General features: G+C 30.8%; 1 protein-coding gene across 16 annotated transcripts in view; it reads right to left on the bottom strand.

Annotated features, from left to right (window-relative positions):
• LOC113401289 (uncharacterized) overlaps positions 1-16,684 on the bottom strand; it is a 149,081-nt gene that overhangs the window by 39,072 nt on the left and 93,325 nt on the right. For 14 of the 16 annotated variants that reach the window (XM_064215338.1, XM_064215340.1, XM_064215339.1 and 11 more), the window contains one exon: positions 11,898-11,945. The exons of the other annotated variants lie outside the window; for them this stretch is intronic. In XM_064215338.1, coding sequence (XP_064071408.1) covers positions 11,898-11,945 — 48 coding nt within the window. The remainder of the gene's footprint in view (positions 1-11,897; positions 11,946-16,684) is intronic. 16 annotated transcript variants of the gene reach the window in all.

Raw genomic sequence — 16,684 nt, 5'->3', positions numbered from 1 at the left:
ATGTAATGAGTTTCAATACGCAAAATGAACTTATAAATTTAAATAAGTTTGAGTCTTATTATGCTACTGGATTAGATTGCCACGTGGTTTTCTTGCTATGGAATTTACACCATATAATTCAGGAATAAATATTATGCGGCTTAGCAAAAATCACATTCATTAAAAAGATTCATTAGCATGTGTTAAAATAAATACGAGTACCGATAGATGCTTAATGTTTTTCACAGATTCTTCCAGAACTATTTTTCTGATCGGCTAAGGAGATTATAAAATATTGTAGTCAACAAGCACGATGAGATGAATATCTTCAGTAAGGATCTGTTTTAATTTAAAAAGAATTACGAATAGTTATAAATAATGAAATTTTTTATTTATTATACAGGTAGGTGCACTAGTGGTGGACAATAGCGTTATACGAAATATTAACCATTCCTTCCATCACCAATGCGCCACTAACCTTGGGAACTAAGCTTTTATGTCCCTTGTCCAGGGCCGGACCGTAAGTTTAGGGGGCCCTGGGCTAACACTACTTAGGGGCCCACCTAAGACATATCTGAACGTAGACTTGAATTATATTAATTGAATGGGTTTGATTAATTGCAGGACTCGCAGGGCTGCAAACCTTACGATCTGTTTAATTTAATAAAGTTATGGATTCTTTCGCATTATCGTCTTTTTTTTGACTTTGACTTAAGCTGGGGCCCCCTTGAATCCACGAGGCCCTGGGCTGATGTCCAAAAAGCTATATAGTAGATCCGGCCCTGCCCTTGTGTCTGTAGTTACTGGCTCACTCACCCTTCTAACCGGAAGACAACAATACTGGGTACTGCTGTGGATGGTACCTACCCAGACGGGCTAGCACAATGCCCTACCACGAAGTTTTAAGTACTAACAGTTTTGCCATACCAATAAAACAACGATGATTAAATTAAACGATCACACTCAATTTGAATTTTGTAATGTATTATAAATTTTGTCTATTATTTATACGTAGTTATACATGTGTTGGTTAACATATTATTGTTATAATCGCAAATGAAATGTAATCGACGTCCAGTTTAATTACAGTTATGAGAATGCAGAGGCAAACAATCCCGGCAATATTGACTACAACGGTCGGTCTCAAATTTAACGGCAATGAATAATTAACTAGTTGTACGTATTGATAACGAAAATTGTTAATTTTGAATTATTGAATGCGATCGTGCAACTTCATATGTTGATTATTTTACCACTATACCCTGTTCAAGTTAGCTTGATCTTTTTGACAGACGGGCTAGTGATGAGAAACAGAAAATATAACATACATATATAACAGTCGATGGAACGATGGAATGCGTAATTCAAATTAGAATCCAATTTTTTTTTTACTTTTTTTTCCTAAAAAGAGTTATACCTGGTAAAGATACCAACCACTATCCAAAGAGACCCCAACCAAAAGGACCCCGTTCTTAACAATAACTTAACAATGATCTTTAATAAGGATTTTTGTAATCGATATTTGTAGCAATTGCCGATGCCGATGTAACATTGTACAAGCGTCTATTATTTTCAGTGTTTTTATTTAAATTTTACTTGGAAGCAATAATATATAATAGAAAAAGTCTTAAAATTTTCGGATAACGCTTGAATCTTTAAGAACTCTTGTATTAATGTATTTTTTTAAAATATTTTTACAAATTTTAAAATCATTAAATTAAGAAAACAATATTTATATATATCATTAAATTAATAAATCATTGCAAAGTTATGTCGATCAGAAAAAAATACATTTATCAAAAATGATCAGGCTATCTTGTACAGGGTATAAGCATCACATCATTATTCTACCGCCAAACAGTGATATGCAGATTGAGCCAGTGAAACTACAGCTGCTGCTGTGTGGGTTGATTGGTGCCGTAAAAGACTTAAGTATACCATTAGCTTACAAATAGAAATATTTTAAAAATATTAGAGTTGTTATTTATAGTAATGGGTTTTAAAATTAAAATACTTGTGCCGTATGTTAATTAAAAAGATTTTGTTTCATTAATGTTTAAAACCTTTTGTCGCATATCAATATATTTTTTTGTGGATTCATTGTTATTTAAATAAATCAATCATTAAGAATAAATCATTTGTAGTTAAGCACGGCCAAAATCAAGTAATTTTTTTTATCAATTTAATATTAAAGCTCTAGAGTAAGTTTTTTTTTCAGATTTGAAACAAAGTGCGCATTAAGCAATCGAAGGATTTACACAACATCTTTGGTCGTCGGTTCGAGATTATTATCAGTAGCATTCAGTAAGATATCAAGTGATTTTGACGACGAATATTTAATATATTTTATTAAATATATTTATTGTAATGAATTATCATTAGAATTATCATTACCAGCCTGTAAATTTCCCAATGCTGGGTTAAGGCCTCCTCTCCCTTTGAGGAGAAGGTTTGGAGCATATTCCACCACGCTGCTCCAATGCGGGTTGGTGGAATACACATGTGGCAGAATTTCGTTAAAATTAGACACATGCAGGTTTCCTCACGATGTTTTCCTTCACCGCTGAGCACGAGATAAATTATAAACACAAATTAAGCACATGAAAATTCAGTGGTGCCTGCCTGGGTTTGAACCCTAAATCATCGGTTAAGATGCACGTGTTCTAACCACTGGGCCATCTCGGCTCTTTATGAATTATATTTGTTATAAAAATCTTTTGGAATGTAACACTATAATAATAGATTTATAATAAATAAAATTAACGAAATACATTATTTTAACCAAGATCATATGGTATTATTAATGGAATGCTTGAGAACAATAAGGATTGTAATAATTGTAGTCGAGTTATGTTGACAGGACCGTTAATGTCATTATTGACGATCGATCTAGCGATTTGTGCTTATCTAATGTCGGTTTAAATGTTGGATTTTAGTTATAATATTAATTTTCCCCTAAAATCAATATGTAAAGATCTTTAAAATAATGATCATTCTTAATGAAAAGATTAAATGTATTTCATTGCTTATCTTTTGTTTTTATTAAGATTTTAATTCATATACCTACATTTTTTTTTTTGAAAACTAATAAATTCAACTTAAAACTCACAACGTACCATTAGTAAATACTTTTCCGTCTCCTTTTCTACGATTTAGCAGAGAATTGTGACATATATGAAACGTTGTATATAAACGGGACACTGTGTAAGGTCACAGGGCATCTGGCGTTAAACGAGCATATGTTAGCTATTTTTATCACCGCTGTTTACTGATATCATCTGAATTCGGTGCCTCTGAAAAATACGGAAAAAGTACTAAAAATATATCTTTATATGTTTTGAACGCTCTACTCTTTGCTAAGTGTTTGTATTTTTGTTAAATATTTAAACTATTTAAATAAAGCATATTATAACTATTATTCAGTTTTGACTGCGTTTTATAATCAGTGTTTTAGTACGATCAATTGAAACAAAACTACATAATTCTGTGGAAATTTATTTTAAAATTTTAATGTATACTTATAATATGTAATCCATGAGAAATATCAACACAATTCCCTATATATCCACATTTAGGTTTTAGGACGTCAAGAGGTACTAATTTGTATAAATAAAGGGCATTTGAAATAAAAAAGAATCACTAGAGCCGATTTTAGCTTATCTCGTTTTTGTAACAAAAAGGTTCATAAAATGCGAATAGTGTTAAAATTAATCACAGAATTTATTACATATAAATTTAAAAATAAATCTTATCCTAATAATTATTTTATTATTTAAAGATTTTTTTACCAAATTTATCGTAAATAATCTTCACAACATATTAAAAACTACTACGAATATGTATGGTGCAAGAGAATAAAATAACAGTGTTCATTAAATATCTCTGACAATAAAACTTTCAGCTCTCCTTGGTTGTCGCTTCGGTCAAAGTATCGAAGGTCACACACTTGGGCACATGTTGTCATTAGCCCGAACAGATTTAACTAGCACCAATGTCATTATTTATAACATACTAACGTAAGTCGTAAAACATTATTAACTTTTTAGTATATTGACTCTTAAATAGTTCTATAAAAACAAAATTCGTTTTACTAGGACTAGTTTTTTTTTTAAGCTGTCGTTAGTATGTACTACGTAATTTTGCTGCAACGTATAATGATGTTGCCTTTAATTTAAGCCTTTGGTTATTCTATAAACGTCGATTATAATTGACAGTCATAATATAGAATTACTAGATGAATGATGTCCATTTATATGGTATCTACGTTAATTTGAGTGAATGTACGTTACTATGAACAAAAGGGGGCGTTATTGATAACATCGCTTTTGGCTAACAAAACAAACAATAACGACACAAAAGAGCTTTTACGAAGATAGACCTTTTGTGCGTTGTAAAGAGGACAGACTTCTCTGCATAATCAGATGTATTTTGTTTCCACGTGACTGAAAACGATGAAATATTTTCGTATATAATAGTTTTTCGAAAATATAAAAATGAAACCGTATAAAATTTTGCGTTTTGGTTTTTTATTCATATATAGAAAACATTTACAATGTGTTCATAACGAAATGAAATAAAAATTCAGTTTCAATTTTGAAATAACTGATAATTTAATGAAAGAAAATCTTACACATTAACCCCAATTTAATCCGTAATTCATAAACATTTTTTTGCGTTTATTTTGTATATTTATTTCTCTCTTCAAATATATTATTACTTATAAAAATAATTCTCTATATATATATAAATAAATAACTATACACTTCCGACATCGAACTTAAGAAATCAGAATATTATTTATTTTAATTTTAGTTATTTTATTTTAACAATACCGATAACTTGGTCGCAGCCACATACCGGAATCGATTTATAACCATATTATCGTGTGGTGGGTATTATCCGCTCGAATTCATACAAAAATCATCAAAATCGGCCAAGATCGCATTGCCGCATCATGAATGACCTCAAATTGTAGAATTGTCTATGCAATATAGACAATGTAGATATCTCCAAATTTCTAATCAGCAGTCTTTTGCATAGGTAATTTTCTGGGTGAAAATCTGAGCTACGTAATCGAAAAAGTTATGATAATATTCATTACACATTACGTAGCATTAATATTCTAACGAGTTGCCGACAAAATACCTCGCAGTGTGTAATACCACCCTTCACAGTGACAGATTTTGGTTCTGATGTTTAATAAAATATGGACATAGACATTAATATTCGACAAAAAAAAAGTATTGATGCCCATGAACATAATAGTAGCTGTTGGAGAGAATTCTATTTCTTTTTTTTTTTTATGTAAAATGATGGAGTACTATCAAATGGGTCACCCGGTGAGTAGACACCATCGCCCATAGATATTAGCTGTATTAAACCCAACGCAAAAATAATGATCAACTAAATCGGTTTACTAAAAGTTATACGCGTACATACGTAGTACATACATATGCAAAATATATAAATAAACAAAAATAATCTCCTTTTTGAAGTCGGTTATATGAATGCCAATGACAAATCTTTGATTAACTATTAGGATATATTCCTACCTAATGGGGATTCAAGAAATAATTATTGGGAGGAAATAATGGCACACATCTAAAAATGTAATACGGCGGTGAGAGCACGCCAACTTTTAAGGGGGGTTTCAAACTCCCTCCAGGCACATTGTCACATCTCTACCCCCGATAATAATGGGGCCGTGTTGATGAACTCCATTTTCAACTAGAAGCAAGCTACTGTGTATTTCGTATTTACGGATCGGCTTGAAGCTCAAAATAAAAGGTAAACACCATTTTTCATTTTTTTACTATAAATACGTAAATAACATTAAAAAATGTTTCATAGTACTCAAGTTTCGAAACTTTAAATTTATTTCTCAATCGAAAATTATTACGTGTAATATTCTATTTCAAGAAAAAAAGCCGCTAAAAGTATCAAAATTCGATAGTTGATTTTTTTTTCTCTTCAGGGCTGCTCTAAAAGGTTATTGTTTGTTAAGCTCTGTTGTTTGTCCAATCGATATCGATGTTCCACACGAAAATTTTATTTGAGATAAAAAAACATCGTATCTCTACTGCTTTCTAAATATGTACTTACAGTTAAACTAGTTATTTGCGAAGGTGGAATTAACAATAACCATCACATTGATTTATAAAATTATTTTGAAATACAATTCAGTGTTATTAAAATAAAACTATTAACATCTGTATTTGGGTCCCTGAATGGTTTAGATTATCCCGGTAGATGTTGCTGCGATCGGGATGCAAATAAAACTTTGTTTCACCCGAACGGGTAGCTAGTCATTCGATCATTCGATCGTAATATTTGAATGAGCGAAGCGTCAAGTGTCAGTATTTAGGAGTAATTTATGGAGTAACGTTTGGTTGTAATTTAACTGGATATGTTAGACGTTTACGTCATGTTCGGAAATGGCCCTGATTTTTTTAAATGCCATAAAGTAAATACTAAAATGTCAATACGTCCACTTAATGTAGTCAAATGACCTCGAGAATGGAATTATCTGTTCTCATTAATATAATGTATTAAAGTATCACGAAAGTAAGTCTATATATTCAGATAGATGTGGCTTTTCATATTCACCGCATTATGTCATTTTTAAAAATGCCATGACATTAATTTCGCATCATAAAGGAATATGAAGACACAAAGCTCTACGGTTTTTTTTCGGCTCAATAACAGTTTTTTCAATTTTGAGCCTAAAATATTGGGTAGGATCCAACTTGAAAACTTGTAAATAATGCTTACGAACACCGAATGAGATTCCAATGTAAACAGATGTGTATTTTTAAGCTACATATTGAAAATTGTCTACCTCGAATCCTTGACTGTAATGTCTCGCGCATTAGAGTTTACGACACCGCTTTTATTTTACGATGTGAGTGATATTGAACATCGACTGTGATGTCGGAAGTATAAAATTGAAACAGCCGTTATAATATATGTATTTATATAATTAATTATAAAGTATGCAAATTATTTTTAATGCTTTGAACTAGCGATATCTAGCTTTGATTGTACGCATAAACATTTCATTGAACTTTTTCTTTTTTTCTTAAACATATGTAGGCGACATATGAATTGCCTGTTGATAAGTAACTATGATGTTATTTCCCTTGTGCCTGTAACAACGATGAGCATTGTTGTTTGGCGGTAGCCCTACACCATACCTACCGCCATCAAGGTCTATTGAAAATTTATTTTACATTTCATAATTTTGCAAATATATATCATACTGCATTTTTCTTTTGTTTTATTTTAATTTGTCGGTCAAAATATCCTGCTCGTTCAAAATACGCTTATTCAAAATATATATTTGCATAAGCATTATGTGATGTCAATATTTTGACATATTTATGTGTACAACATCATTAAAGAATATTACTTTAAAGTGTGTATAGTTAAGGCTGTTAAGTATTCGGTAGTATTTTTTTTACATTAACAGCCTGTGAATTTCCCACTGCTAGACACATGCAGGTTTCCTCAAGATGGTTTACTTCACCGCCGAGCACGAAATGAATTATAAACACAAATTAAGCACATGAAAATTCAGTGGTGCTTGCCTGGGTTTGAACCCGAAATCTAACCACTGGCCATCTCAGCTCATTCGTTAGTATAATAAATATATTTTATAAAATGATACTCTAATAGCTGTATATGGAGGTATATTCTCGATCGAAATAAAGTTCTTCTTGAGTCAGCTTAACCGCAATTATACTAAGAAATTTATAGAATCTTATTAATATTATAAATATTTATTTATGAGGAAATTTGTGAAGCCTTACATATTGTATTGATATTGCTGTAGCAAAGAAGTATTAAACTTTATTGTACTAGAATATAAATGTACTAAGCATCAGTATTACCTAACAGTCGACCTTACGATTTGTCAAAAGTTTCAATCTTCATTGTTGAATAAATTTTGTAAACATTCTTATTTTTTATTTGACAATGTAAATTATGAACTTAATAACCTGTACGTAATATTACCTATTAAAAAACTTGGCTGAACTCTAAAATCCTCTAGGATTCCGTACCCAAAGTGTGAAACGGGACTCTAGTACTAAGACTCCGCTGTCCGTCTGTCTAACTGTGACAAGGCCTTCTCCAGGCCATATCTCATGAACCGTGATAGTTAGACAGTTGAAATGTTCACAGATGATGTATTTCTATTGCTACAATAACATCAAATACTAAAAAACAAAGTAAATTTAATTTTCAAGGGGTCTCCCATACAACAAACCTGAATTTTTAGCTCGTTTTTGCTCGGTATTGACTCGGCAACAGATAGACGCTTGAAATATATCCAGAATATTTAGTTCTATATTCACTTTGAAAATAAATAATTAAATTAAAATAAACCAAATATTTAAGGAAAGGGCATATTAGGATATACAACAAACGTGATTTTTGCTAGTTTTTATAGATAATGGTACGAGATCCTTCGTGTGCGTTCAACTTGCACTTGGCCAGTGTTTTATTGTTACAAACATTTATATGAATAAATAATTTAATTTAGTCTATACGACTAAATAAAACTGAACTGTCTCTCTTTAATTTCAAAATAGTTGCACTTTTGTAGTGAATAGGGTAATTTGCAAATTACAACAGCCGAATCAACAATAAATAACATTTTTGTCTGTCTTTCTGTTAATCTTAAAACGGGCAAAGACAACGTATATAATTAGCTAATTCTAGGTTATAAGAACTGTTTAGTATTTTATTTCATCAAAGTCAATTAAACCTATAAGCTAACGCTCGCATTTTATGGGTTGGTTGTCATGTGCTAGGCAAAAAAAGAAGCCTATGTCCTTCCTTGGAGTTCAAGTTTGCTTCATACCGAATTTCATAAAATTCGTTTCATTGGTTTGGTAGTGACAGAGAGACAGACAGTCAGACAAAGTTGCTTTCACGTTTATAATATAAGTATACATAAATATAGTTTGTATTTTTAAACTAAGCTAATTACATAATCAAAGGAGTATATAATCAAATTAACATCAGAGAGAGTCATACATTTATTTAAATGCATAATATGAATGAAAACAGTTGAAAAAAATATCAGCTAGCTAAACGCTACGTATATTCGCTATTTGCCTCGCGAAGAGGAAGTGTAGGTACGCTTTATCAGTATGACGTAATATTAGCTTAGAAAGGCCACCCGCGGTCTACTATCGTTACGATAGCGGGTTTAACTCGAACGTTACTTTTAATATGACTCTACGTGACTTGCATTATTAAACTACGTACAAGCAACAGCTATTCCAACTTTGTTTCACGCTGTATAGCAGCATTCTAAATTGTTATTTCTTTTTAATAGCCCTTTTATAGTTTTAGTTCTTTTAAACGTTATTTTATGCAAATTGAAATTATATTCGATTTATAAAAATAAAATATTCAAAGTTGTATTCCTTTCGAGTAATTTATTAAGTTTATAAATATGCCATCCCTCTCTTTTCAAATCAAATCAAATCGATTTTATTCAAGTAAACTTCGTAAAGTTTACTTGAATCATATGGTGAGTCATTGTGATGAAGCATTTTTGAATTGTCAATATTTACTTTTACTCTTAAGACCATTTTTGGTGCTCATTTTACTATTCCTCTATATCGCTATCTAGTCTAGTCGGTGGGTACATATGAGGCTGAATCTTATTCGACAGATACAGTTTTCCCTACGTTACGTTAACCGCAAATAATTAGATGAATTATAAACACAATATCACTATGAATATTCTGGTGCCCTTGATCGAATTCGAAACTGTGATCAACATTTTTCATTCATTGGGTCATCTCAACTCTATTTTGTTTTCCGTAGCGTATAATAACAAAATAATAGCACAAAATCTATTTATGTCAGTTAGATTCCGTTATTGGATAAAACGAACAAAAGGAAATAACAAAGGTTTATATATAAATGAACGAAATCTAAAAATTTACTACCACTCATATAATATATATAACATAATATGGGTTAAGTTATGTATCGACGAATAAAAAAATTGCCTTTTCTATTGTCAAAACACGTTGGCATCAAAAATGGCTATCATGAATTTTGTATAATTGTTAAATTGCAAACATTTTCAGTAGAATAGCATCATAATTACGTTTATTGCATATAAGCTAGAACTATAATAGTACCGATTTCAAAACGTAACTCTTTATAAACAACGATAAATATAACATTTGTTCAAACGTATAAATCATACGTATTTTTTATTATTCGTAAATCATTTGCCTTTGGAAATAATCCTATATCGTTTTAGTCAAATAATAAACCAAATAAAATTCGCAGGACGTATTCAGTAGAGAACAAATAAAATTATATGGTCAGAAGAAATAAAATCTATTATTTGAGTGAAATGTTCCCGATAAATTCTTTTCCATTCGATTTACCCATCTACGAAGGAAGGCCGTATCGTAAAAGTCCCGTCGTAATAACATGAAGAAATGCTAATGCTTTCTTTATGGGGCCCTCCTTTTTATAACCTTTCAAGTTATGATTGCTGCTAAATTGAGATACTCATGTAGATTCGTGTAGGTCAGCTTTTATAATTATTTACGGAATGGTATAAATAAATAAATTCTATTTGAGGAATACTTTGACACGTTTGATATGGTTTTTGATTTCATAATTATTTTTAGATAGTGATAGTAATTATGATTTATTTACTTTTGTTAATAAATAGTGTGTAAATTTATTTCGCAAAACTTTATGAATCCATTTAGTGTTCACGAAAGTATGCAAAATAATACTTTCCAGCTTACATTGCAGCGTCGGACGAACATTTTCCAATATATGTAGAAAGTTCAAACATAGTATGCTGTTAATAAGTTAAATCACCGCAAAACTTTAAAACAAACTCAAACATGCAGACATTCCAAATCAATTAGTTACAATTAGGAGAATGTCGGTGTATTATAACGGAAACAAGCTGGTCGAATAACTACTACAATTTATTTAGCTAAAATTTATTTCCGTTATAATGCACATCATTCTTAAATCACCCTAAAACATATTTTTGTTTTATGTGCCCCTTGGAACAAACCTTGAAGATCGAGGAAAGGATTAAGAATCCATTAAATAAAAATAATTTAAAATATTTAAAAAAAATCTTCTTTTTCTAGTTACGAGTCAAACTAATACGAAATATTTAATTATCAAATCCAATTGATGTAATTATATTTTAAATATGTATTAAAATGTTTTTGTAATGAAATCGTACAATGTATCATATTATCTTAAAGCCAAATAAAAAAAAAATAGATATCATGTAAATATTCGTGATGTCAGTATCACGCTGCAATTCTCATCATAGTTCTGAGTGATAGTGATATCAATTAACATAATTTGAAAGGATTAAAAAATACACGTTTTCCTCGCCATTAATATAAGCGCGGTACAAACATATTTCAAGGCGAATACCATTCTTATGTTAATATATTTTATCATTCTTTGTCATTCGCACATTACATGATATTTTCATTTCCTACTGTACATTCATATGGTCTTATAATTTATCGCGTTTTAATTATTTTCTGATATAATACTTTACTGATATAACCATCGTACTTTTATATGAAGTTAATTGAAAAACGTAAATGTATGCAATTTACGAAATGAAATCCAAAGAACGCCATATTTCATTTATGAATTGCATTCGTTGTTTAAAATATTTATTTTCATAATAAATTGACATTCCAATTGTTTTAACCCAACAGGTGATATCGTTTGTGGAATTAATGTTGTAATTAGTAAAATGAATACTGGATAATATATTTTACAATATTATTTATATAACGTTATTCGTGTCATTTATAAGCAAATTTATGTCGACTACATGTTCGGGGGCCACTCAGAGGAAAACACAACAACATATTTCGTCAAACTAATACCTGGCGAGGACGAACGCGCTTTGAACGTCGGCGCTATCATCACGGTCTCTGTAAATCACAATCAAATGCATAAAATATATATTTATATCAAACCAGCAACATTAATTCTAGCACTCGGCACGCTAGCTTCTATTATTAGTATGATTCAATATTCTTGAAAATTGAATAAATACGAGAAAATAAAAACTTTAACACTCATTAAATTGTATCTCTATATTTCTGTATCTCTATACACAAAATAATAAAACATTAAATTATTTCGACACGATTTTTCAAAATCGTATTACAAAGGCTATAATTTATTATTTAAATTTTATCTAGAAAAAAAAAATACCCACAAATTATGAGAACTACAAAAATAATAATGATCAAAAAGTGGCAATAACAAGCTTCAATGATATTGTAACATTGTTTTCCGTGAAGGTGAAGGATTTAGGTTAGTCGCTTCGTACGTCACTCCAAACGGTGCTCAACAAATATTGAATTAACGTGTACAGAATAATTGTGGAGAAAGCCTAGTTCCCGATGAGAATACTCAAACGTAATTATTACAACAAACACCTATCGCATCGGCATGTTGTTGCTCTGGATATATAGTAAAGGAAAAGTAGAGTAACAACTCGTATATGGAAGTACGATGCATTTATTGAGATTTTATTAAAAAAATAAAACTCAATTACGTTATGTAATTAAACGTGAATTATTGCTTGAATACTTTATCAGTCATATAAATAGAGTAATAAAAATAAACTATGTTTAATTTACTATGAGATATGTAAATTTTAATACATATATTTATATAAATAATTGAATAAAATAATGTTCACCTTCTTAATAAATTTATAAGACATTTCATAATTGTAATTAAAGTCGCAATGACATATCCAGTAGAACCTTAACATAAATAATTTATAATTACCGTGATAGAATATGGTTGAAACTATTATTTTATGAATAATTTATAAATTCCATGGATCATAAACAAGGTTATCGACAAACGTTTGTTTTGTTTAAACTAGAAATAATGCTATTTATTATAGTTATATTATCGGCAAAAACATTTCCTAATTTCGATAAGCAAATATAGCCAGCTGGTAACAGATTGTAAAAGTCAAATTAGTAGGTTAAAGACTCCTTTCCTTTTGAGAAAAAGTTTAATAGAATTCTTAAAATCTGGTCCAATACGATTAGGTGATTTCACACGTGACAGATTCACAATATGTTGGTTTCCTCAGGATGTTTTCCTTCACCTTTGAGCACGAGATGAATTATAAGCACAAATTAAGGCATTAAAAATCAGCGGTTCTTCCCTGTGTTAGAATCCATAATCATTTAAGTGTTAACGTGTTCTAACTACTGGGCCTTGAAGCCTCAACTTAAAAGTGTAAGTAAATTTCAATAAATTTCATTTATTTATTTTTAAGAACTAAATTGTTAAAATAGGACAGAAGTTCGGCCAGGTAGGTCTCTTTGCCAAATGTCTTTGGCATCGTTTAACTCTTGACACCGAAACAGTTGAATGTCAGAGCCGAAAATACATAAGTCTCGTATAATATGAACATGAAGAAAAATACAGATTAAATTATAATAAAATTCATTGTGAACAGTAAAGGTCAAATGTAGAGGGACAGGTTTTTATTAAAAATATTTTCTCAAATGAAGATTTCTAAAACAATTTTAAATACTGTATAATAATTTTATACATATATGAATATACAACAATATGTAATCAATCGATTTGCAGACTTAATATATTGGAAAGCCTCGAAAATATAATATATATAGTCTACAAATTGTTTGATAAAAAAGAGTACTATGTACTGAGTTCCCGGCCGGTTCTCGGTACATTAAGAACCGCTGGTAGCCTAATTTAATCCTATAAAATGGCGAATCAAAAGACCTTCAATTTACCTTTTAAAAAAATGGTTTAGTTAATAATATATATAAATGTTTATATGCATTTAGTGGTAGATAATTTTGGAGAGAATCAAAGTTAGACTAACTTTTTTGTCTATTTAAATGACCAATGCCATTACTTTTCACGGTAAAACCAATTTGCGGTGTAATCTTTCCTAATGGTGCCGCATTTCAGCTCTTTACGGACCTGATTTACATATTCAAAGGTTGAATGTATGTTAAATATCATCGATATGGGATTAATGTGATAGGGCGCGTCGTAACGCATGAGTGCGCGCGCGCAACAAACGGAGCCCAGATCCTGTATGCTGTGTGAACTGACCGCGCCCTATATGACATACGGATTGCATTGTCTCGCAATCAAATCAATATGGACGGCGTTTAAAATAATACGTAATAAAAATAAAGAATAAATATTATTTCTTACAACATCATGTCATGTTTAAGAAACAGTCTATTGACGTGCATATAAGTAAAAATATATATAATCATAAGAATGAGGTACTTTATTGTATAGGATTGAAAAATGAGCACTATTTACTTGGTGATAGGGCTTTGTGCTAGCCCGTCTGGGTACGTTCCACCCACTCAACAGATATTCTACCGCTAAACAGCAGTTTGAAGGGTGAGTGAGCCAGTGTAACTACGCACAAGGGACATAACATCTTAGTTCCCAAGGTTGGTGGCACATTGGCGATGTACTTAGAAATATTAACCATTCCTGGTTAATATTTTTTACAGCACAATTGTCTATGGGCAGTGGTGACCACTTACCATCAGGTGGCCCATTTGCTAGCCCGTCTATCTATATCATAAAGAAATGAAGATATCTTCGTTTAAAAATCGCAACCTAATCTATATCTGAACAAAATCCGGTAATCTCTGAAAGCAATTCAACGTAATCCATGGACGACAAGTCAGGCTCCTAAATCTCACTGAGATATATTACCACTCCGCGTTGAATATTTAAATGTTACGTTAAGAAAAATACCAGCGCAATTATCTACCTATTAACCTTTTTGCAACCTCTCCACAAATGCAAATACAGTTAAGGCAATCATTTGCTCAAATGCTTATTTCAACTTTCTTGACTGAAAGTCACATTTGACAGTTGACAGGTACAGTTAATTTTTCACTAGCAGTAGATAAACTGCTGTCATTCTGGAAGAATTCACACTATATCTCACTCATATAATGTTGACAACTCACTTACGGCGATACGCCACTTTAATTCGTGTATGTTTTTATTTGTTTTAATTATTATAGTCAATGTCGCATATCAAATACTGACATTTCATACTAGTGTTCTGCGGTGAGTTTCGAGTTTCTTCTTACGGAATAGCCCGTCGGTGCGAGTTCTATTTTCAAACCTACCTATCAATTTTTACTCATCGGTTATAATAATATTAAAACATTACAATGTTTCCTATTCGAATGAATATTTTATTTATTTTTCATATAGAAAAAGATTCTATCATTTAATCATTGGGACTGTATATAACTTTATATTTGACTAAAAGCATGACGATATTATTCAATAATTATTAATGAACAGATAAAATAAATTGATTCGAATATTAACACGGACACGAAAATTATTCGAAGCTATCAACTAACACATCGAATGATTAAAACTCATAAAATGTGCCTTGTATCGAATTAAATAACATAGTACTGACGTAATGCAACTCGATGCTAATGAATGGATGATTCATAGTGAGAAGTATCAAACGATTAACCGACATTTCGGATGCCGATGGTAATTTCCGCTGCGAATTCTAATGTCTATAAAATTTCGTCTACTGATGAATTTTCCAAAGAGTCGGAGGTAAAAAGATTCTTAAAGTAGACTCTTGCATAGTTAATCGCCTACAGGAACGTGGGAGCGTTCTGTGGAAAGGATTTTTATACCTTTGATTTCTTTTAATTTAATACCTTTATACATATACTGATATATTATTCCGTTATTAGTCTATTGGCTAGCATTTAAAGCTACCGATTTAAAGGTCTTGGATACAAACCTTGTCAAAATAATACTGGGTCTATCTTCCAAGAAAAGTTCTTGGTTCTAAGTCTGAACTCTAGTGGTCGTGTCGGATTATAAAAGTTAGCAAATATAGTGTGTTCTTGTATATGCGGAGACTTTTATGTACATTAATATCTCTTGCCTAGTTGCAGAAATCTGATCGGTCAAAAATACATCATACAATTTTTAAAATTACCTTACAGTAATTCTCATAACATTACAAATATTAAAGCGAAGCCGTTTGATCCATCAGTCTATATGTAAAAGTTAGGTTTTCAGCGCTTAATCGCTTTTACGATATTATTAATCGCTTTAACGATAAAATTTTATAAAAAGCATGTTTGAATCCTAAGAGAGGAAGGAATACGTTATTTCTACGTAGGTACTATTTTGTAAAAAAACAACTGATTAACAAGACTGAAGTCACAGGTCAGAGCTAGTTCTATTTTAAACCATCCATTATTCATGGTAGATAGTTTAGTAATAATTAATTTTGACAGCTTGTCAGATGACAATTATACTGTTGAAATAATAATGGCCTCAAACACAGATTATATTGACTGATTTTATAATTACATAAGCTCCATATACACTACATATATTATTTTTGATTATATTACTTTAATTTGTACGTGTGTGCATGCGTTTATGGTTGTTCTTGTCATGGTTGTGTGCGTGTGTATTTAATTGAATCAACGCGACGCTAGAATATGCACGATCATGGTGTGAATGTCTCCATCAATGGGATTATTAGTTTAAATGTGAATACGGAGAAAAGTAAACTGCGTTAAAAACTTAGGCACAGTATACTATTTCAGTAAGTCTTTACATGGTTTAAAGTATT

This window comes from Vanessa tameamea, chromosome 7, assembly GCF_037043105.1.
Source record: "Vanessa tameamea isolate UH-Manoa-2023 chromosome 7, ilVanTame1 primary haplotype, whole genome shotgun sequence".
NCBI lineage: Eukaryota > Metazoa > Arthropoda > Insecta > Lepidoptera > Nymphalidae > Vanessa > Vanessa tameamea.
The sequence above is the reverse complement of the archived record's forward strand: the minus strand, read 5'-3'. Positions and strand labels throughout refer to the sequence as shown.